General features: G+C 41.5%; 1 protein-coding gene across 5 annotated transcripts in view; it reads left to right on the top strand.

The window, feature by feature from the left end:
* LOC307102429 (UDP-glucuronosyltransferase 2B31-like) overlaps positions 1-23,149 on the top strand; it is a gene marked incomplete at both ends in the record, with an annotated part of 259,955 nt that overhangs the window by 104,522 nt on the left and 132,284 nt on the right. The window contains 3 exons of one of the 5 annotated variants that reach the window (XM_079775984.1): positions 7,970-8,744; positions 10,443-10,591; positions 21,160-21,291. The exons of 1 other annotated variant lie outside the window; for it this stretch is intronic. In XM_079775984.1, the coding sequence (XP_079632110.1) occupies positions 7,970-8,744; positions 10,443-10,591; positions 21,160-21,291 (1,056 nt within the window). Of the gene's footprint in view, positions 1-7,969; positions 8,745-10,442; positions 10,592-21,159; positions 21,292-23,149 lie in introns of those variants that run through there. 3 more of the 5 variants (XM_079775993.1, XM_079775983.1, XM_079775992.1) reach the window with 3 other exon arrangements.

Here is a 23,149-nt window from a genome sequence, read left to right on the forward strand (position 1 = left end):
CTGTGGCCTCCACGCCCAGCATCTGCCTTGGGATTCCCCTCGCCTGCTGGCGGGGCCCCGGCATTGATCATATATCTTGGGGAACCCAGGTTTCTTCTCTAGAGAGGGCCCAGCTCACGCCATTGGGCAAGAGACAGATCTGTGGTACCAGCCACTATGAGGCTTCAACCTCAGTATGAATAGAGAGCTCAGGTAACAGCTGCAGGCAATTACATTGTGAGAAGAGGGTCCCTCTTGGCAAAAAGAGCAAGAAGGGCCAATATAGAATGCTCAGGTGCCTTCTCAGCGGCCCTTCCACACAGTGGAAGGGATTAAATCCTTTTATGTCCTTTTAAATTGCTGCTAAATATTCAAAGAATTAGTTTGTAAGTTTGGGATAAATGTAAAATATGCTGTTGTAAAATATCAAAAATTACAATGACATTATAGAATTATATTATGTAAGGATATTTTTTGCTCTAGGTATGGCAATTTAATTTTAAACTGGCTGTTAATTTCTTTTTGTATAGACAAGGCCTAGTAACTTTCTTAGAATACTTAATTAAATTGCCTATAAAGATATTGGCTTTTCTTTAAGCTAAAAACCTTGATTATAATTTAATAAGCTAATATTTTTAAGTAATTAAAGTAGGTATCTTTATTTAAAATAAAGTAAATTACGTCTAATTTTATAAACTGTAAATGTTGCCCCGCCTCTAGCTTAATGTAAGAGGCTACATAAAGTTAGGTAGTAAATGGTGGCTTCTGATCTGTTCCTAGATTTTACTTGTATTTAATTATTTAAACATTAGTTTCTTATGTAACTTAATTTATATGAGATCTTGATTATATTTTAAAAGGCTAATTTATAAAGTAACTTAAGTAGGTATCTTTAATTAAAAAGTAAAGAAACTTATTTAGTAAAACTTATAGGTTTGATATTTTATTGGTCTGATCTAAAAGTATGGCTTTTGTCTTTTTAGAAATTCTACTGCTGTTGAAAAGTTTGGCTATATTTAAGCAATATATTGTTTTGCCCTTCTTATAGGCAAAAACCTTTGTAACATTTAATATATATGTATAAGTAAAAAATCTTAATTTTTATTTGATAAAGCTTTCCATGTGATTTCAAGTATCAATTGGTTTAATTAAAAAAATATATTTCTTTTAAGAGAGAACAGACTTTTGAACATATCGGGGCCCTATGAGATGCTCAAAAATCACTCTTAGTCTTGAAATAACTTGGAAAGATTAAATATATATATATGCATATATTTATATATATGCTTTAAAAATTATATACCTAAATTATCTTAAAGAATATCAATTATATTTAAACTGGATTATAGAATCAATCCTCTTTTTAAAATCATACCAATAACTAATATATTTTAAATTCTTAATTATTACAGAAAACATTACATTTTATTTTCTCAAAAACATATTTTTATATTTTAGGTATTTAATTACCATAATTATATAATTTTTCTTAATTTCATATGTACTTTAAACCTTTAGAGCTTGTAAGTCAAACATCTAGCAGTTCTTTGATTAATAACACTTTTATATTCTTAAGAATAAATTTCTAAAACACAAGACATAATCAATTAATAGATTTAATTCTGTCCTCTAGATTTTTTATGAGGCAAATTTAAACTTTACTTTTTATTTGCCAGTAGCTCTGCTGGGGGAAGGGCATCTACCCCTTCCTCTATTAACAAAGGGCATAGCCAGTTATCTGGGCTACTTAGATCTTTATAATCAATATATTATTTATATTTTAACAATTTCTGAGATTCAAATCCAATTCTAATTATTTTAAAGTATTTACTTTGGATAAATTCTATAACAGAGACAAATTTACTTATATTCTTGAAGGTTTTAAAAGTTAACTTTTTAACAAGGTTTATTAGCATTTTAAAAACAGCTCTTTGTTATGGAAATGCGAATCTTGTTGCTGGAATTAGCTTGAATTTCTTTTAAGAAGACTTTTTCGCCGTTTCTCTTAGGAAAAATAACCAGTTCTGGGTTTTTTAATTTTCTATAGCTTTTGCAGAGAGATTCCAGCTGAAGACAATCTAAATGTCTGAAATCAGACTATGCGCGCATTCTGTCTTACAGCTAAGTTCTCTCCCCACTAGCATAGAAATTCCAGATACATTTCTAAATTTTTAAGGCTTTTTTATGGCGAGAAAGGAAACTTTAAATTTGTATACTGGGAGAGTGGGCATCCATATTGGATCGTCACGTGTCTCTTCCTTCCCCCATATCCTGCTTACTTCAGGGGAAATATTAATAACGGATCTGGCCAAATTTCTGTTTATGCTTAAAAGAAAGACAGATCTCAAATTTTTTCTTTCTTTTTCACTTTCTGAAGTAATAACTAACACCCAATTTGGCCAAGATTTGAATTTCACTGCGAGTTCTCTTATAATTTTTAAATGAAACCTTAAGTAATCTTATTGTAAGTAATCTTATTTCGGGAGAGCAGATAGCCCTGCCCTCTCCTGACACTCCTGGTGTAATCCTTTTATAGTTAAACTGCTTCTACCTAGTAAAAGGCTAAACGTCCCTTCAGGAGTGGGTCTATATACCCCTGTAAGGATGGCTTGTGGTCCCAATTCTGGAGTTAATACATATCGCTTTATGGATCCAAGGTCCAACCCGGCACTTCCGGGGGTTGCTCAGAATAACTCCTGTATCTGTTTTGCTCCTGGGGCAGGCTGGATGCTGCACAGCCAGCTGGCCTTGAGGCGGCACAGGGGCAGGAGGGTAAACAGATAGTGCTCCCATTATTTGTCGGGGCTGGGCTGGCCCCTTTCGGGAGTTTCCCAACTGCTGCTGAGGCAAGGGATTTCCCTGGATATCTGTCTTAGATTTACACTCATTTGCCCAATGTTTTCCTCTTTTACATTTAGGGCACAGTCCAGGTTGTTTGGGACCTCTGCCATTTCCTTTATTAACCCCTTTATTAGAGGGACACTGCTTTGCCATGTGTCCTGTTCCTCCACAAGTGAAACACTTGTGTGTTTGACTTTTCCCTGTGCTGAACTGTTGCTGAAGAATTCCTTCAATGGTGGTTCCCTTTAATGCGGCTGCAATAGCGACTCCTTGTATATACGAGGGACCAATATCTGCACAAATGCGGATATAATCTGAGAGAGTCCCCTTTCTTTGATAGGGCCGCAATGCAGCTTGACAGGCAGCGTTAGCATTTTCATATGCCAACTGTTTGACTATTAACATGCCAGCCTCTCCATCCACTACTACTCAGCCAACAGCCTGTAACAGCCGAGAGACAAAATCCTGATACTTTTCATCTGGCCCTTGAATAATCTTTGAGAGTTCCTCTGTTTTTTGACCAGAGGTGGAAAGCTTTTTCCAGGCTCTGATCCCAGCTCTATTAATTTGCCCATAAGCTTCCAGAGGGTATTGAATTTGATTATGGGTATCAGCATAGTCTCCTTCTCCTACTAGCATTTCATAAGAAATATTAATCTGGGCAGCTCGATTACGAGCAGCTTGCTCCTTAGCCTTTTCATCATATTCTGATTTCCACAAGAGATAATCTCCTCCTGATAAACAGGCTTTGGCAATAGCTCTCCAATCATTAGGTGGGAGAGCCTCTGAGGCTATAGTTTCCAAGATAGTTAAAGTATAAGGAGAAGTAGGCCCATACTGAGCACAGGCTGTTTTTAACTCCTTCAGGGTTTTAAAAGGAAGTGGGTCATAAGTACGCTCATGCTGTCCCGAGTTAGGGTTCACCCGTTCCATAACGGGGAAGGTGTGAATGCCTAAGTCCTCACCAGCCTTTCGTGCCTCCTGCAAAGCCATCTGGAGAGGGGAGAGTGGAACTGGCGCTGCACAGGGCAGCGGAGAGCGGCGGGGACTGCCCTCACGGCTTCTCTTTTTCTTGCCAAGACGCTTTAATGCTTCTAAAAATTGTTCTAACACATCTTCCATATCACTACCCTCTTCAGTTCCAGCAGAAAAATAATCTTCCTCCTCTTTTGCCTGAACAACACCTGTATCATCATCATGACAAAGAGCAGTAGCTTCCTCAAGATCCTCCTCATTTTGAGGATTTAATTTGTCTTTAAAATTTACATTACTCTTTTTTAATATGCTGTCTTTTTCAGACCCCTTTTTTGTGCCAGTACACTGCTTCTCCTTTTTTCCTGGCTTAAGAGATGGTTGATTGTGATCATACCTGGGATCTAAACAGTCCCGTATTGAATTCCATAAAGAAAATGCATCAATCGGGGTCTTATTTGGCCCAAAGGCTTTATAATGATTGTACATTTGTTCTCCAACTTTCTGCCACGTTTGTAAGTTAACGGTTCCTTCCTCAGGAAACCAAGGGCAGACTTCTTGAATGAATTTTAAAAATTTTTCTACTTGCTTGTCAGTAACTTTAGTTCCTTTACTGTTGAGCATAGACTTTAACATTTGCCCATAAAGGGCATTGTCTCTAGATTCTAACTGCCCCATTTTACTCCCGATTATCAAAAAGATGCTCCTCCCTTACCTTTACGAGTGCACTCTTTTTTCCGGAGGAGTTCCTCACCTTCTGTGTCCCAAGTCCTCAGTGACCTGTTCAGGCGCCAATTGTCAGGTCCAGCCTGACGATTGAACCGGGCTGAGGTAGGGAGGTGGGAATTAAGAAATAGAAAGAATAAGAGAAATAAAAGCAAGAGAAACAACAGCGGGGTCAGGAGGTCCAGAACTCTCGAGAAGCTCTGGCAACTTTTATTAGTAATACAGTGCTTTTTATACATAAGACACTAAGCAGGGAATCACTCACAAGGAAAACATTCTTTGTTTCTCTAAAATCACTACTGGAGGGATAAGTTGAAGGACAGGTCTCTTGTTAAAATAATTCTCACTAGTTGGATACATATTTCTTGGTAAGCCATGAAAGTAGCTCTTATCCTACTGATAGCAGTCATATAAACAAATCCTGGGAAAGCTCTGTAGGCAGGGGCTGCTCTCGTTATACTGATTAGTTGCCATCCAAACAGGCCTGGGAAATCTGTGCGGGTAGGGTGCCAGCCTTGCTAGCCCCTACAGGTGCAAGGACCGTTTCAGCTTACAGCCCGTTCCCCACACACCAGGCCTCTAGTCTAAATATATAAAACCTTAATATACAAATAGACCAAAGAGTGGAACAAACGAACAACCAGTCACTATGACATGCGCTGACCAACAGAGGCGTGCAAAGAACATGGCGGGTGTCAGCAGTGGGCGGCAGAGCATGAAACATGGCGGGTGTCGGTCACAGTAGGATGGTGGAGAAGCAGGACATCAGACCACGGTGGGGCGCTGGTAGATGTCATCAGGGCGACTCTCTGGTGGTTACTGAAAATTCCTTGCTCCCATGCACCATGGTCCCACCCTGTGCTTGAACCTGTTGCCAATGCCAGTCCCACTGGCACCCACTGCCAGCACCGGAGCCACAGCTTACACCCGCTGCCAGTGCCCAGTGACAGCCCCATTTGCTTGGTATCATTAGTGGATTTGAGCAGCGGCTGCCAGCTCCGATCGCCCCTCAGAGATTCAGGAACTCCCACTGGTCCTGAGGGGTGATCAGGGTTGGAAGCTGAGTCTCACACCCATGGCCAGCACCAGAGTCACTGCTCACACCTGCTGCCGGCACCCAGCACCGGTCCCAATCTCTCAGCGCCATCAGCAGGTGCGAGTGGCAACTGCCGGCCCCAAACTCCCCTGAGGGCTTCTCTACCTCTTTCTGCTCCTGAGAAGCAATCAGAACATCAGCCGCTGCTCACACCCCCTGCTTGTGCCAACCCCAATTGCTCCACACCATCAGTGGATGCCAGCGGGGCCAGTGCCCTCAGCGAGTGGGAGTGGCAGCAGCAGGAACGGGGCTGCCAGCAGAGAAGGGACCAGGGGCCGCAGTAGGGGGGGGACAGGTGGGTGAGTGTAGGATGGGCCAAGACCCACCCCTGTGCCCACTGCAGCATCGCGCCCCACAGTTCCTTTCAAGGTGCACGAATTCATGCACTGCGCCCCTAGTATGCATATAATTTCCTTTAAGAGAAACTTCCTGGATCTCGAGCAGCCTCCATGTCACTCAACCACAATCCCTGCTGCTTTTTACAGCCTGAAGTTATGGGACTTCTCTTCCCAGCTCAGGAATCCTGGGCTCGGGATCTGGTGTAGGTCGTGGACCTCTTGTTATTCTGGGGGGTTCTCTACAGCTGAGATATCCCTCCTGTAGGAAAAAAACACCTCACGTGGATGTAAGACCAACCTGTTATGTGCCTCTGCTCCCCCTACCAGTCTCAATGTACTCTCTTCTTTACTTCTTTAGCTGTAGGACTTCCATTCAGCCAGCTTTCTGGCAGTTCTGAATGGTTGTTCTATATTTTAGTTGTAATTTTGATGAGGTTGGGGGAGGCAGTGAGTACAGGTGTTTACTTATGCCACCATCTTGATTCTCTCTCCTCTGTTTTAAGGTACTTTTTATTTGTGTGATTTGCTCTTGAACCATTAGTTGTTTAGTACCATGTTGTTTAGTCTCCACATATTTGTTTTCATTCCAGTTTTCTTCCTGTAGCTGATGTCTAGTTTTGCACCACTGTGGTCGGAAAATGTGCTTGATATAATCTCAATCTTCTAAAGTTTTTTGAAGCTGTCTTGTGGCCTAATAAGTAATCTATCATAGAGAATGTTCTAGGTGCACTTGAAAAAAATGTGTATTATGCAGTTTGGGGATAAAATGTTCTATAAATACCTATTAAGCCAATATCATCTTATGTGACATTTTAAGCCATTCATTGCTTTTAATTTTCTGTCTGGATGATCTACCCTTTGATGTGAGTGTGGTATTAAAATCCTCTACTATTATTGTATTACTTTGGATTTCTCACATTATGTCCATTAATAATTGCTTTATAAATTCAGGTGCTCCTATGCTAGGTGTGCAGATATTTACAAATGTTACATTCTGTTCTTAGATTGACCTCTTTATAATTATGTAATGTCTTTTGCCTTTCTTTTACTTTTTTTTTTTGTTTTAAAGTCTACTTTATCTGATATAAGCATTACTACCTCAGCTTCCTTTTCATTTCTATTTACATGGAATATCTTTTTCCATCTCTTCATTTTCTGTCTATATGTGTCTTTGAAGTGTTTCTTATAAGCAGCATATAAATAGGACATTATTTTTAACCTTTTCAGCCACCCTATTTTTTTAATCTTCATATGAGGATATGTTTATTAATTTTCGAGGGAGAGGACCGGGGAAGGAGAGAGTGAGAGGGAAAGGTAGAAGGAGAAGGAGACACATCGAAGTGTGAGAGAAAGATAGATCATCTGTTGTCTCCCATGCTGTTTTTCTTTAGTGTTTAGTGTGTATTCCTTCCTCTTAGTTCTTTATATATCTTTTTTATGGTTTTAGTTTGTGGTCCTCATAAGGTTTCATATATCATTCTGTATCTATAGCAGTCTATTTTAAACTAATATGCATTTAAGTTCAAATATATTGTATAAGAATTAAATTTTCACTACCTCCTCCGTGTTTGATATTGTTGTTGTCATGTTTTAGATCATTTTGTGTTGTGTATCCCCTAAAACCTTATTATATTTTGAGTTGAGTTACATACCTTTTTTCCTATTCACCTTTGTGGTAGCTTTTTAAATGTCTAATATGATGTCTTTATTAATATTTGACTTTACCTGTGGAGTTTTTATTCCTTTCTCATATTTTCTTATTTCTGGTTATGGCCTTTCCTGTTCTACATAAAGGAGACCATTTAAGTAGAAATAAAACAGAAGACTTGCAAATACAAGGTCAATGATAGTGCTTATAATCATAAAACAGATATTAAAGCCACTTACTTACAAATAAGATAATCTATTTTACTTTTTCCATTTCCATCCAAATGGTCTGACTGTTCATCAAATGTATTTACTTTGGGTGTAGAAGTTACATTTTAACTTCCTGATTGATGTCCCTTTGGACATAAGCATGAGTCGTGGGAACCGGATCAGCCATTTGAAAAGAAGCCTGTGTGCCTCCAAGATGCCTAGGAAGTGGGTTTCAGTTCTGCTGCTGCTACAGCTGAGTTGTCACTTCAGCCCTGGGAGCTGTGGGAAGGTGCTGGTGTGGCCCACAGAATACAGCCATTGGATCAACATGAAGACAATCCTGGATGCACTTGTCCACAGAGGTCATGAAGTGACTGTTCTGACATCTTCAGCCTCAATTCTTGTTGATCCCAATAAACCATCTGCTATTCAATTTGAGATTTTTCCTACATCTTTAACAAAAGATGATTTTGAGGATCTTTTCATGCGACTGATCTCTAAATGGTCATATCTGCCAAAAGATACATTTTTTACTTATTTTTCACTAATGCAAGATATCTTTTGGGAATATTATGATTGTATTCAAACACTCTGTAAAGAAGTAGTTTTGAACAAGAAACTTATGACCAAACTACAGGAATCAAGGTTTGATGTGGTTCTTGCAGATGCCATTGGACCCTGTGGTGAGCTGCTGGCTGAGCTACTTAAAATACCTTTTGTGTACAGTCTCCGCTTCTCTCCGGGCTATACCATTGAAAAGCACAGTGGAGGACTCCCATTCCCTCCATCCTACGTACCTGTTATCTTGTCAGAATTAAGTGATCAAATGACATTCATGGAGCGAGTGAAAAATATGATTTACATGCTTTATTTTGACTTCTGGTTCCAAACATATAATTACAAGAAGTGGGATCAGTTTTATAGTGATGTTCTAGGTAAGTCATGTTTTAATTGATAGCTTGAAATCCTAACTTTGCTAGTGCCACGGGAGGAGAGTTTGTACAAATATAAAGTCAGAGGAAATACCTTTTAAAGTAAAATGACTAAATAATAATATATAATGATCTTTCAATCTCACAAATATTATAGAAATGTTTAAATTATAAGGCCATTTTTAACCCTGTGATCCATTATTAGTACAGGAGATTTCAGGAAGTCAAAAACCACAAAAAGCGCTGAGGAGTTCTAGAAGCCATTATACCAATTCTTTATCTATTTATTTGTAATATAATCTATTTTTTATTCTTTTTTTCTGGGTAAAGTGTTTTATTCTCTCTTTGTTTTTTCTTAAACATAATGTCAAAATATTGCCCATCCTATGCTTATTGTTAGAGAACTTTTAAGTGAACAGCAATATTGAGTAAGATTTCCCATATAACCCCTGCCCGCACACATATATAGACTCCCTCATTTTCAACATATCACACCCAAGGGATACACGTGTTACAATTGTTGAACCTAGATTGGCAAATCGTTATCATCCAAAGACCACAGTTCATGTTGGAGTTCACTCATGGTGTTACATATTCCATGGGTTTTATACCGAGTAGTTTCACTACCCTACAAATTCTCTGTGCTGTACTTATTTCCAAAATACCTACTTTACTCTAATTTTTCAACTTTAGAAAAAGGCATTAGAAATTTGACTAAATATCTTGATCAAAGCAGAAAAGCACATTGAGAAGTTACTTTATTTCTAGCACAGCTGCCCATTGAGCTTTGAGATAATTATTTCCACTTGTTTCTCCTCAGTTTCTTTATTTTACAATTAAACTGTTTGCTGTTACCTAAAAAACTCTTTCACAATGGGGAGATATAATGGCTCCAAACCTGACTCAAGAACCTACAATTCAAAGTTTCTAATAATTACATATTCATTCACTCAGTGTTTACACTTTGTTTAAAGGTTGAAATCATGTTGAAGTGTGGACAATCAAGTTATTGGCCTGTATTTGTAAAAACTGTATTTTTCATTACAGACAAAATGAGCCAAAATTAAAGGGAGCACATCTATTTCCATAACTTATGAAAACTTTCTAGCTGTTATTTGCAAATATTATTATTAAATACATATAAATATTATTAAGCTCCAAATATGAACAAAATGCAATTATAGGTGTCAGGAACTAAGATATACTTCAAAAACCTCACAGTTCTTAGAAAATCGAGTATTCAGGGAATAGCGTGCTAAATTGTAGAAACTAAGCTGAGTATTTATAAGGCAACATGTGTCCATTGTTTAATTGATTAGGGAGCTCAAATAATTGTGTACATTTGCATCTCTTACTTTTGTAGTTTTACAAAGAAAACAAATATGTTTAATTCTATAGTGGCTTACATTTAATTGTTTATCATTGTGAATGTACTGATGTCACATTAGAGATAAAATGTCTCTAGCACTTTGTCTTATATATTTGATCATAAACATAAAACCTACAAATCTTACATATTTTATCACCTATATGAGTATGTATACATATATACCATACACATAAATATTTATATTATCAAACCACAGACACTTTAAAGCATTTGGGCTACCTTATTCCCAGCACCTTTCAGAAAATGTCCTAGTATAGTACTTACATTAAAATGCTCTCATTTCCTCTGCCTTCTGCTTGCTTCCCCTTCAGGAAGACCCACTACATTATATGAGACAATGGCGAAAGCTGAAATGTGGCTCATTCGAACCTATTGGGATTTTGAATTTCCTCGCCCAGTCTTACCACATTTCGATTTTGTTGGAGGACTCCACTGCAAGCCTGCCAAACCCCTGCCTAAGGTAAACCTATTCCTCTTTGTTTTCTTTTGAGGATATTCACTAGTATTCTACCTTAGAAGGAAGACAATGCCTCGACAATATGAATTGTGTTCCACCAATATTGGCAGCAAAACCCAACATTTACTTGCTGCCACTCCAGCATTTAAAAAATTGCCCATTTTAGACCTGGTTTGACATCCTAGCATAAAAATGGATTGCATAGCCTAATAAAGCAGGTGTTTTCTGACATTCACCAATTCTGCACAAAATCTGAGGAAAGATCCCTGGGGGAACATGGCTATCAACATCACGGCTGACTGACAAATGAGCACCCAAAAATGTACACTGCATGTCTAATAAGACCCAAAATCCTGCGTATTTAATATACCAATTTCATCCGAAAATCACCCATAGTACAAAATTGCAAAATAATTGTCAGCATGTAGGATATTCCTTATGAAGGAAAGCAAGAATCTAATATGCTTTAAATTGATATAATATCTTTAGACATAATTACAAAACAAGCATCCTTTACTGAATTATTTTATTATCTCATAAGACATCCTGTTTGTCTACCATTTGATTGACAGCAACATAAAACAGATCTCTTATTCAAGGGTTAACCTAATTTCTATTTAGACTTAAAAATGTTCAGCTATATGTGATAACTTTCACAAGTCTAAAGCCTGAGGTAAAACTAGTAGAAATTCTATTCAATCTAACCATATTGTTTTTTATCTTTATTGAGGTGTTATTGACATATAATTTTATAAGATATTTATAGGGTACACTAAAGACCTGATGCACAAAATTTGTGCAAGAGTAGGCCTTCCTCCCCCTGGCTGCTGGCACCAGCTACCTTCTGGCACCTGGGACCCAGGCTTCTCTCACAGCCCCTCCTTCGTCTGGAAGGATGTTGGGTCTAATAACACATTATGCTTTTATTATTATAGACTAGAGACCCAGTGCACAAAATTCTTTCACGGGGTTGGGGGGGGGGTTCCCCTCAGCCCAGCCTGCACCCTCTCCAATCCGGGACCCCTCAGTGGATGTCCGACTGCTGGTTTAGCACCCTCTCATAATCCGGGACCCCTGGCTCCTAACTGCTCACCTGCATGACTGCCTGATCACCCCTAATCGCCTCTGCCTGCCAGCCTGATAGCTCCTAACTGCCCCCCCTGCCAGCCTGGTTGCCCCCAACTGCCCCCCCTGCCGGCCTGGTCACCCTCAACTGCTCCACCTGCTGGCTTGGTCGCAGCTCACTGCCCCCCTCTGTCAGCCTGGTCATCCCTCACTGTTCTCCTCTGCCAGCCTGGTTGCCCCTCACTGCCCCACCCGCCGGCCTGGTCACCGCCCCCCGCCCCCCGTTGGCCAGGTTGCCGCCAACTGCACCCCCTGCTGGCCTGGTTGACCCCAACTGCCCCCTCTGCTGGCCTGGTCACCCCTCATGGCCCCCCTACTGGCCTGGTTGCTCCCAACTGACCCCCCTGCTGGCCTGGTTTCCCCTCACTGCTCCTCTCTGCCGGGCTGGTCGCCCCTCACTGCCCACCCCCCCCCCCCGGCCTTGTTGTCCCATGCAGCCTGCTGTTTGGTCGTTGGGTCACACCTCACTGCCCCCCTGCCAGCCTGGTCACCCCACACAGCCAGCTGTTCAGTTGTCTGGTCATCCCTCACTAACCCCCCTGCCAACCTTGTCGCCCCACACAGACCTGATGTTCAGTTGTTACTGTGAGGGCATCCTGACCAATTTTCATATTACCCTTTTATTAGTATAGACTAGAGGCCCAGTGCACAAAATTCATGCACGGGGGGGGGGGGGGGGTGTGTCCCTCAGCCCAGCTTGCACCCTCTCCAATCTGGGACCCCTCGAGGGATGTCCGACTTCCCATTTAGGCCCGATCCTGATTGCCCCTAACCGCTTCTGCCGGCCAGCCTGATCATCCCCTAACCATTCCCCTACCAGTCTGATTGATGTCTAACTGATCCCATGCCAGCCTGTTTGCCACTAACTGCCCTCCCCTGCAGGCCTGATCACCCATAACTGCCCTCCCCTGCAGGCTTGGTCACCCCTAACTGCCCTCCCCTGCAGGCCTGGTCCCCCACCAACTGCCCTTCCCTGCAGGCCCGGTTCCCCCCAACTTCCCTCCTCTGCCAGCCTGGCCACCCCTAACTGCCCTCCCCTGCAGGGTTGATCACCCCTAACTGCCCTCCCCTGCAGGCCTGGTCCCCCACCAACTGCCCTTCCCTGCAGGCCCGGTTCCCCCCAACTTCCCTCCTCTGCCAGCCTGGCCACCCCTAACTGCTATCCCCTGCAGACTTGATTGCCCCCAACTGCCCTCCCTTCCATGCCTGTTCCCTCCCAACTGCCCTCTCCTGCTGGCCATCTTTTGGCAGCCATCTTGTGTCCACATGGGGGCAGGATCTTTGACCACATGGGGGGAGCCATCTTGTGTGTTGGAGTGATGGTCAATATACATATTACTCTTTTATTAGATAGGATAGAGGCCTGGTGCACGGGTGGGGGCCAGCTGGTTTGCCCTGAAGGCTGTCCCGGATCAGGGTGAGGGTTCCCTTGGGGTGTGGGCGGCCTGGGTGAGTGGCCTGTGGTGGTTTGCAGGCCGGCCACGCCCCCTGGCAACCCAAGTGGAGGCCCTGGTATCTGGGATTTATTTATCTTCTATAATTGAAACTTTGTAGCCTTGAGTGGAGGCCGGCCAGGGTGTGCGGGAAGCTTGGCTTCTTCCATTGCCGGGAAAACTCAAGCCTCCTGCTCTCTTTAGCTCTGTGGCTGTCACCATTTTTGCTGGGATTTATTTATCTTCTATAATTGAAACTTTGTAGCCTTGAGTGGAGGCCTAGGCCAGCCAGGGTGTGTGGAAAGCTTGGCTTCCTCCATTACCAGGGAATTCCAAGCCTCCTGCATGCTCCATGGTGGCAGCCATCTTGGTTGAGTTAATTTGCATACTCACTGCTGATTGGCTGGTGGGCATGACTTGTTGGTGTAGCAGAGTGATGGTTAATTTGCATATTACTCTTTTATTAGATAGGATAGTGATTTGAAATACATACACATTGTAAAGGTATTCTTGTCACATAATTTACACATCCATCACCTCAAGTATTTATCTTCTTTTGTGTGTGTGCGAACATATAAGTCCTGCTCATAGCAGATTTCAATTATACAATACTGTGTTATCAATTCCAGTCACCACATTATACATTAGATCCTCAGACCTTTCATCTCATAGCTAGAAGTTTATAATCGTATACCAACATCTCCCTACTTCCTCTACCCCCAGGCTCTGGCAAACACTTTTCTACTCTTTTTCTATATTTGCCTTATTTTTTTTTGGACTCCCTATATAAGTAAAAGTATGTTCTATTTGTCTTTCTCTGTCTGGCTTATTTATCTTAGCATACTGCCCTTATGGTCCATTTATATTGTAACCAACAGCACAATTTCCTTCTTTCTCATGTCTGAATAATATTCCACTGTGTGTGTGTGTGTGTGTGTGTGTTATATCTTATTCATCTTTTGAGGGACACCAAGATTGTTTCCATATCTTGTCATTGTGAATAATGCTGCAATAAACATGGAAGTACAGGTATTTTTTCAATATACTGTTTTAATTTTTTTTTTTAGCTATAGTAGACCCAGAACTGAGATTGCTGGATCATATGATAGTTCTATTTTTATTTATTTTAAGGAACTCCACACTCTTTTCCATAATGGCTATAACAATTTACATTCCTACCAAAAATGTACATGTCCCCTTTTCCCCATATGCTTGCCAAATTTATTATCTCCTATCTTTTTTATGATAGGCATTCTAACAGGTGTTAGGTTGTATCTCGCTGTGGTTTTGATTTGCTTTTCCCTGATGATTAGTGATGCTGAACCCCTTTCCATGTACCTGTAGTCCATTTGTATGTCTTTGGAAAATGCCTCTTCAGAGCTCTTCCCATTTTTAAGCTGAGATATGTGAGTACTCTACATATTTTGTATAATAACCCCTTATCAGATATACTAGTAGCCCATTTGCAGGATTCAATCCTGCAAGCGGCAAGTGGCCACGTGCACTGCCGCTGCCGCAGCCTTGGGGCCACCACACCTGCATCCGCGCCACTGCCGCCCGCCGCGCCCTGCCCCGCCCCGCCGCGCTCCGCCGCGCCCCGCCCCGCTGCGCTCCGCCCTGATGGCGGGTGGCCAGTGGAAAACTGCTGCTGGCGGAAAACTGGTGCCGGCAGCCACGCAATTGGCCACCCCGAGTTCCGCCACCAGCGTCTTCCGCCAGCCGCATGGGTCCTTCCGCAGCGTTGGCCGTTTAGGCTGGCGGTAGGAGCGGGGGGCGGGGACTCAAGTCCCCGCCCCCGCTCCTACCGCCAGCCAATCGGCCACCCTGAGTCCCGCCCCCCGCGCCTCCAGCCGGCCCAATCGTGGGCATAGTGGAGTGATGCAATTTGCATATTGCCTTTTTATTATGTAGGATGATTTCCAAATATTTTATCCCATTCTGTAAGTTGCATTTTAATTTTGTTGATGCTTTTTTTAAATGTCTTTATTAATTAAGGCATTACATATGTGTCCTCATCCTTCCATTAACCCCCAAACCCCCTCCCTCCACTCATGCCCTCACCCCCTGTTGCCTGTGTCCATTGGTTAGGCTTATATATGCATGCATACAAGTCCTTAGGTTGATCTCTCCCCCTTACCCCCACGCTCCCTTACCTTTCCTCTGAGGTTTGACAGTCTGATCGATGGCTCCTCGCAATTCACCCAGATTTGGTTCTGATTGGTCAGTTTCTATGCCAGGCAGCCTCAAAAGCCCCACTTCCTAGGCAGCCATTGGGTCCTCACACTTCACACAAGTATGGTTCTGACTGATCGGTTTCTATGCCAGTCAGTGTCTCCGGGCCTTTCAACAGGCCTGACCAAGAAGGCGGGGCTGATCAGCAGCCCCAGCAGGAGCCCCAAGAGAAAGAGAGGCGCAGCTGCTGGCCAAGCCCTAAGAGAGAGAGGCAAGGGTTGATAAACAGCTGCCACTGAGGATCAGACCCTACTTCTCTCTCCAGGCCTCTCTTCAGGCCTGATCCGCAGCCCTCTTGGCAGTCAGTGCTGGGTCATGGCACCCACAGTGGTGGACAGCCAGTGCTTGTGTCACCACGGCAACCCAGCACTGATTTCTGGTCGGTCAAGCCTTCAGTCGTTTTGGATGTTATAGACCCTGAGTTTTTATATATTAGAATTATCATGACATCAGTAAAAAGAGACCATTTTACTTCTTCCTTTCCAAGTTGGATAACTTCTATTTCATTTTGTTGCCTAACTGCTCTGACTAGGGCTCCAGGTAATATTTTGAATAAAAGTAGCAAGATTGGACATCCTTGTCTTTTTTACTGATCTTAGTGGAAAAGCTTTCAGTTTTTAATCATCGAGTATTTTAGCTTTGGGCTTGACATAGATGGCCTTTATTTGGTTGTAATATTTCCCTCTATATCCATGTTGTTGAAAGTTTTCATAATGACTAGATGTTGAAATTTTGTCAAATGCTATCTATCTCTCTTCAGGTCTGTTAATATTTGCTTTTCATTTAGGTACTCCTATGTTGGGTATATAAATATTTACAAATGCAATATCATCTTTTTGGATTGACCTTTTAATCATTATATTTCACTTTCTCTATTGTGACCATTACCTTAAAGAGTATTTTGCTAGTATAAGTATAGCTAACCCTGCTTTCATTATTTCCATTTTCATGAAATATCTTTTCCATCCCTTCACTTTCAATCTGTGTTGTGTCCTTAAATCGGAAGTGAGTCTCTTCTAGGTAGCATATATTTTGGTCATATTTTCTTTTATTTTTTATGGACTCAATCACCTATGTATTTGGATTGTAGAATCTAGCCATTTGCATTTAAAGTAAAATCAATAGATAAGTATGGACTTACTACCATTATTTTTAACTTTTTTCTTGCTGTTTTGTACTTTTGTCTTCCTTTCTTCTCTTACTCTTATCCTTTGTGGTTTGATAATTTTTACAGTGATATGCTTAAATTCTTACTCTTTTTCTTTTTGTGTATCTACTATAGGTTATTACTTTGTAGTTGCCAAAAGATTTACATAAAACGTCTTGTATTTATGAAAGTCTATTTTAATATTTATGAAAGTCTAAGCTAATAACAACTTAACTCTAAAGGCATTGTATCCATTAAAAATTTTTTTAATACTTTTTTAAACCTAATACTAAAGTTATAAAAAATGTATCCACCACCATTACATTAGAGTATTCCTCATTTAACTACGTATTTACCATTACCAGTAGAGTTGTACTTTCCTGTTTTCCTATTACTAATTAGCACCCTATCATCTCAGCTTGAAGAATTCTTTTAACACTTCCTTTGTGGCTGGTAATACTTCAGCTTTTGATTGTCTGTAAGCTTTTTATCTTTCATTCAATTCTGAAGGACAACTTTATTGGGTACAATATTATTTGTTGGCAATCTTTTCCTTCAGTACTATGGATATATCATGTCATTCATTCCCTGGCCTCCAATGTTTCTGCTAAAAAATCTGCTGATAGGCTTAGGTTGTTCCCTTGTTTATGATCAGTTGTTTTTCTTTTGCTGCTTTTAAGTTTCTCTCCCTGTCTTTAATTTTTGACAATTATAGTGTGTCTTGGTATAGCTTTCTTCGTATGCCTCTTTTTTGGAACTCTCTGGGCTGACTAGAAATGAATACCTGTTTCTTTCCTCAGGTTAGGAAAGTTCTCAGTCATCATTTCTTTAAATAACTGTTCTACCCCCTTTCTCTTCTCCTTTTAGGAACTCTATAGTGCATATAGTGTTGCAACTGATAATAGTCCATATGTCTCTTAAGTTACCTTCACTCTCTAACATTCTTTTTTTCTTTTGTTCATGATTGGATGAACTCCACTGTCCTTTCTTTAAGTTTTATGATCCTTTTCCGCTTGATCTATTCTATTTTGAGCCCTTCTATTGAATGTTTGTGTGCATTTAATACATTCTTCAGCTCTGTCATTTCTGTTCGATACTTTCAACTCTGTGAAATTCACTTTGTTCATACATTATTTTCCTGACTTTGGTTAGCATCCTTATGACCATTATTTTGAACACTTTATCAGGTAAGTCACTTATCTCCATTTCATTGAGGTATGTTTCTGAAGGTTTGTCTGGTTCTTTGGTTTGGAATATAACATATCCCTGTTTCTACATTTTCCTTCACTCTCTGTGGGTTGATTCCTGCACACTAGATAAAACAAGCACCTCTCCCAGTCTTGACAGAATGATTTCACGTGGGAAATGAATCTTATCTATCAGCCCAACCAGAACTCTTAGTTGTGGCTCAAAATCTTTGTTACTGTCCAATCTACCTTCTTTGTTCTTATGTAATTGAAGGTGTACCGAAACCTGTCAGTATCCCAATGAAAATAACTGCAGTCAGCACCTAGATCAAGCATGTCAAACTCGTGGCCAGCTGTCGCATGCCTAAAGGAGGCATGCAGGCTGCCAGCTGTGAGTTTGACATGCTTGACCTAGAAGTAGGCTGATTAGAGGCTGGACCCTCAGGCAGCAACCAGGATAGTATGTAGTTAGGGTCCTTCCAGGAAGAAACTGGGAGATGTTTTCCCTGCTCCTTCTGTACTGCTGCAGCCTCTGAAGGGGCTCCTGCACCATTAATAAATTTGGTTGCTATGGTCTGTGGGACTCATGAATACAAGTCTCATTGGCTATCAAAGCCGGTAGATCTAGCTATCCAATGGGTGGCAGGGGTAAAAGTAGGCTGCCAGATGTGTATACAAGCTCCTTGCAGGAAGATATTTGTAATTAGGGGTGAGCTCAAGGGAGAGGCCTTATGAGGTACCTGCTGGCTTCTCCAGACTCCAGGGAGATGTGGTTAAGTACCCGTGATGTATTTTCATGTTTGCACAATATGTAGGCATCACCCTGCTAGTTCCTAGAATTCTATCAGAGGAAACTGCTCTCTATGTAGCTGCAGAGACTTTAAATGTTGCTACAGGTCAAAGGAACCCTACACCTTAGCTAGATGCACCATGTGAATGATAAGAATGTTTAGTGACCTTCATAATGAAACTAAACAGCATCATAATAAATTATAACTTTAAAGAATGGCCTAAACATTGTATAGTCTGCACAAAGTCTGAAACATTTTATGCTACTTTCTTTTATCTGTAAAAGCACCATTTCGAAAAAAAACTTTATGACAATGACATTTTTGGAAAGTACTGTACAGTTTTATTTGGGAAGGTTTTAGTTATTATTTTTTAAAGAGAGAAAAAACAAATAATACATTTAAAACAGAAGGGACCAAAAAAGGTATGAATATGCAGTTTTAATAAAAGATCCAGGAAACACTTGGATCATCTACATTTCATGTTTTGGGAAGAGTACACTGAACAATGAGGAATAACGCCAGTGTCGAAAGTAATGAAATTATAAATATTGGCAAGGATTAGGGATCACATGTCAAAATTATTTTCAAACAAAATCTGACTTAAACAGAGACTTAAACAGGTGAAAATGAGCTAATGAAGAGGGTTTCAGCCCTGCTGTACCTTCTCATTGTAATTATGTGGTCCGTGGAGAACTTGGTAAAGTGATAATGGAGTCCCTCACAGCAAATCACTCTTAGCACTTTCTAATGAGACATTAATTTTACAATATGATTTCAGGTGTCATATGTAAATAAGGTCATAAATATGGTCAATCAAATATGTAACTGTACATACATAATTCTATATTACATGCATAGGACTCTTAGGACTATTTCAAGGACATTCCAAACCATTATACCACACTCCTGAATATCAACTACCCTTAACTTCTAGCCATACAAAAGTGACTCAGAGGAAGTATTTAGGAAACTGTAACAAAGTATTACAGAAATGAGAGAGAAAGTTACATAGTGATTCCAGTCATAATTCTTAGGGAAATAAAACATTAATGCATCATCTAAAATACTCCTACAGAAAGCCTGTCTTAAATGAAACAGAAGTGATTGTGTAGAATCATAATGATAAAGAATAAAAAGTGAATACAGAACTGCTATGTGGCTTCCTTCCAAGAGTCCATATTAGTCATTAAAAACATTATAAATAGTCATATAAAATTGTCTAACTACTGTGTACTGGCTCTATTTCATTTCTTGGTGAGATATCTATAGATAGATAGATAGATAGATAGATAGATAGATAGATAGATAGATAGATAGATAGAATACACATAGATAGGATACATATAGATAGGATATATACATATCCTATCTAATAAAGAGGGAACATGCTAATTGACCATCTCACCCTCACAATGATGGTGGCACCCACAGCCACAAGATGGCAGTGCCCAGTCCCCTCAGCCCTGCCGAGGTGGCAGGCAGGTCTGGCCGCTCCAAGAGCCTGCCTCCAGTGTCCCCAAGTCCCCTCAGCCACCCAGCCACCCAGGGCCAGCCCAAGGCCCAGGAAAGCCTCAGATGGAAGCTGCCTAGCCACCCAGGGTCACCTGAGGCTCAGGTAACCAGGGCCGGCCAAGGCTTGTGCTGCTGGCAGTGACAGCAGCAGAGGAATGATGGGGGCATCGCCTTCCGGTGAATGCTGGGTTGTCTCCCACCCTTGAGGACTCCCGGACTATGAAGGGGGCAGGCCAGGCTGAGGGATCCCCCCTCCAGTGCATGAATTTTCATGCACTGGGCCCCTCTGGGGTGTGTGTGTGTGTGTGTGTGTGTGTGTGTGTGTGTGTGTGTGTATAAAACGTGTATTTCTTGCAAAAATATACATGATAAATGAAATCAATCTCATATACCATGCATCCTTCCACAGGAACAGAAATATTGAATTGTTTTTTTTTTAAAAAAGCAACTACTAAAAACAATGGAGATTCTCCCAAAAAAATAAGAGTAGGATTATCATATGGTCTGGCAATTCCACTACTTGGTATATATGCAAAAGAATTAAAATCATGATCTCAATAAAATATTTGCATATCCACATTTATAGCAGCACTGTTCACAACTCAAAAGTAGAATAAACCCAAGAGCCCACTGACAGAAGAATCAATAAGAAAAATGTACTATTTACATACAATGCAATTAAGGAAGTAAATTCTAACACATGCTATAACATGGATAGAGCCTGAGCATATCATGTTAAATGAAGTGAGTCACCGACAAAAGGCAAATACTGGATGATTCCACTTATATTATATATCCAGACTGGTCTAGAAAACAGAAACGGAAAATAGAATCATGGTTACCAGGGACCAGTGAAGAGGGAATTATTGCAAAACGGGTACAGTTGCAGTTTTGCAAGATGAAGAAGTTCGATAGCTTGGTTGTGCAATAATGTGAATATATGTATTACTGAATTGTACACTTAGGGACTGTTAAGATGGTAAATATTATGTTATGTATATTTTAGCACAACTTGTAAAAAAAATAAGTACTCATAACTCCAGATAATACTTGATTTCTCTCATTAGTTGTTTGAAAGCATTCCTTTCAATTGCATTTGCTATGCTATTACTCTTTTGTGATGGAGCAATTTTTTTCTTTACAGGAGATGGAAGAGTTTGTCCAGAGCTCTGGAAAACATGGTATTGTCGTGTTTACTTTGGGATCAATGGTCAGGAACATATCAGAAGAAAGAGCCAATGTGATTGCATCAGCCCTTGCCCAGATTCCACAAAAGGTTAGAATAAGCATCTTAATAGTGCACAGCTATATAGGCGCTAATTACATAAATTTCCTGTGTGACATGTAAGCCATTATGATAGCTCCTATTTATCTCAGCTATGAATTCAAACCAAAAGATACAGGGCAGGTGCTAAAATAGTAGTACAAAAGTTGTGTTTAACAGTAACTTTAGCTTAACAATGTGATCAGAATGAAATATATTTAAGAGGTACAATGTAAAGTTTGGTGTTACAGTGATATTGCAGGAGGATACCAAAATCACCAAACGCTGCCCTGTCATTGGCTCCATCTCATTGCAGGATTCCTGAAGACATGGTACACACCACATGTTCTCAGAAAGGAGTAAAATTCTAACAGTAATGTTAAGCAGGAATTGATAACAGTCTGAATGAAGTCATGCCATTTAAGTTTGCTAAGTAATCCAGGCCACTCTTACTTCCCTAATTTTTTAAATAGGCCTATTCAGTGTGATTTCTGGGTGCCGTTCAGAGAAAGAATAGCTAGGACTCACTAAGCTGGGTCCAGGTTCCCAAGCCAGCCACAGTGATCTAGAGAAAGAAAAACTGTCACGATCTGGTTGATTACGTCCTATAAAAGTGGAGAAAGATAAATTAGAAATGGGGGTGGGGGGCCGGTGGATCCACATTAAGGTGACTGTGTGCTTTATAAAATACTAGAGGCCCGGTGAACAAAATTCGTGCACGGGGGGGGGGGGGGGTGTCTCTCAGGCCAGCCTGAACTCTCTCCAATCTGGGACCCCTCAAGGGATGTCCGACTGCCCGTTTAGGCCCGATCCTACCTGGATCGGGCCTAAACGGGCAGTCGGACATCCCTCTCACAATCCAGGACTGCTGGCTCCCAACTGCTTGCCTGCTTGACTTCCATATTGCCCCTAACCGCTTCTGCCTGCCAGCCTGATCACCCCCTAACCACTCCCCTGACAGCCTGATTGATGCCTAACTGCTCCTCTGTCAGCCTGATTGCCCCTAATTGCCCTACCCTGCAGTAATAGTCACCCCTAAGTGCCCTCCCCTGCAGGCCTGGTCCCCCCAACTGCTCTCCCCTGCAGGCCTGGGTCCCCCCCAACTGCCCTTCCCTGCAGGCCCAGTCACCCCCAACTTCCCTCCTCTGCCAGCCTGGTCACCCTTAACTGCCCTCCCCTGCAGGCTTGATCGCCCCAAATTGCCCTCTCTTGCAGGCCTGGTCCCTCCAACTGCCATCCCCTGCTGGCCTGATCACCCACAACTACCCTCCCTTGCAGACCTGGTCCCTCCAAACTACCCTCCCCTGCTGACCATCTTGTGGTGGCCATCTTGTGTCCACATATGGCAACCATCTTGTGTGTTGGAGTGATGGTCAATTTGCATATTACTCTTTTATTAGATAGGATAGAGGCCTGGTGCACGGGTGGGGGCCAGCTGGTTTGCCCTGAAGGGTATCCCAGATCAGGGTGGGGGTTCCCTTGGGGCATGGGGTGGCCTGGGCGAGGGGCCCGTGGTGGTTTGCAGGCTGGCCACACCCCCTGGCGACCCAAGCAGAGGCCCTGGTATCTGGGATTTATTTATCTTCTACAATTGAAACTTTGTAGCTTTGAGCGGAGCCAAGCCTCCTGCTTATTCCGTGGCCTCAGTCATTTTTTGGGGGATTTATTTATCTTCTATAATTGAAACTTTGTAGCCTTGCGTGTACACCTGGGCCGGTCAGGGCGGCAGGGAACCTTGGCTTCCTCCATTGCCAGAGAAACCCATGCCTCCTGCTTGCTGCAGCTCTGTGGCCTAAGCCATCTTGGTTGGGTTAATTTGCATACTCATTGTGATTGGCTGGTGGGTGTGGCTTGTGGGTGTAGTGGATAT

Source organism: Cnephaeus nilssonii, assembly GCF_951640355.1.
Source record: "Cnephaeus nilssonii genome assembly, chromosome: 1".
In the NCBI taxonomy this organism is placed as follows: domain Eukaryota; kingdom Metazoa; phylum Chordata; class Mammalia; order Chiroptera; family Vespertilionidae; genus Cnephaeus; species Cnephaeus nilssonii.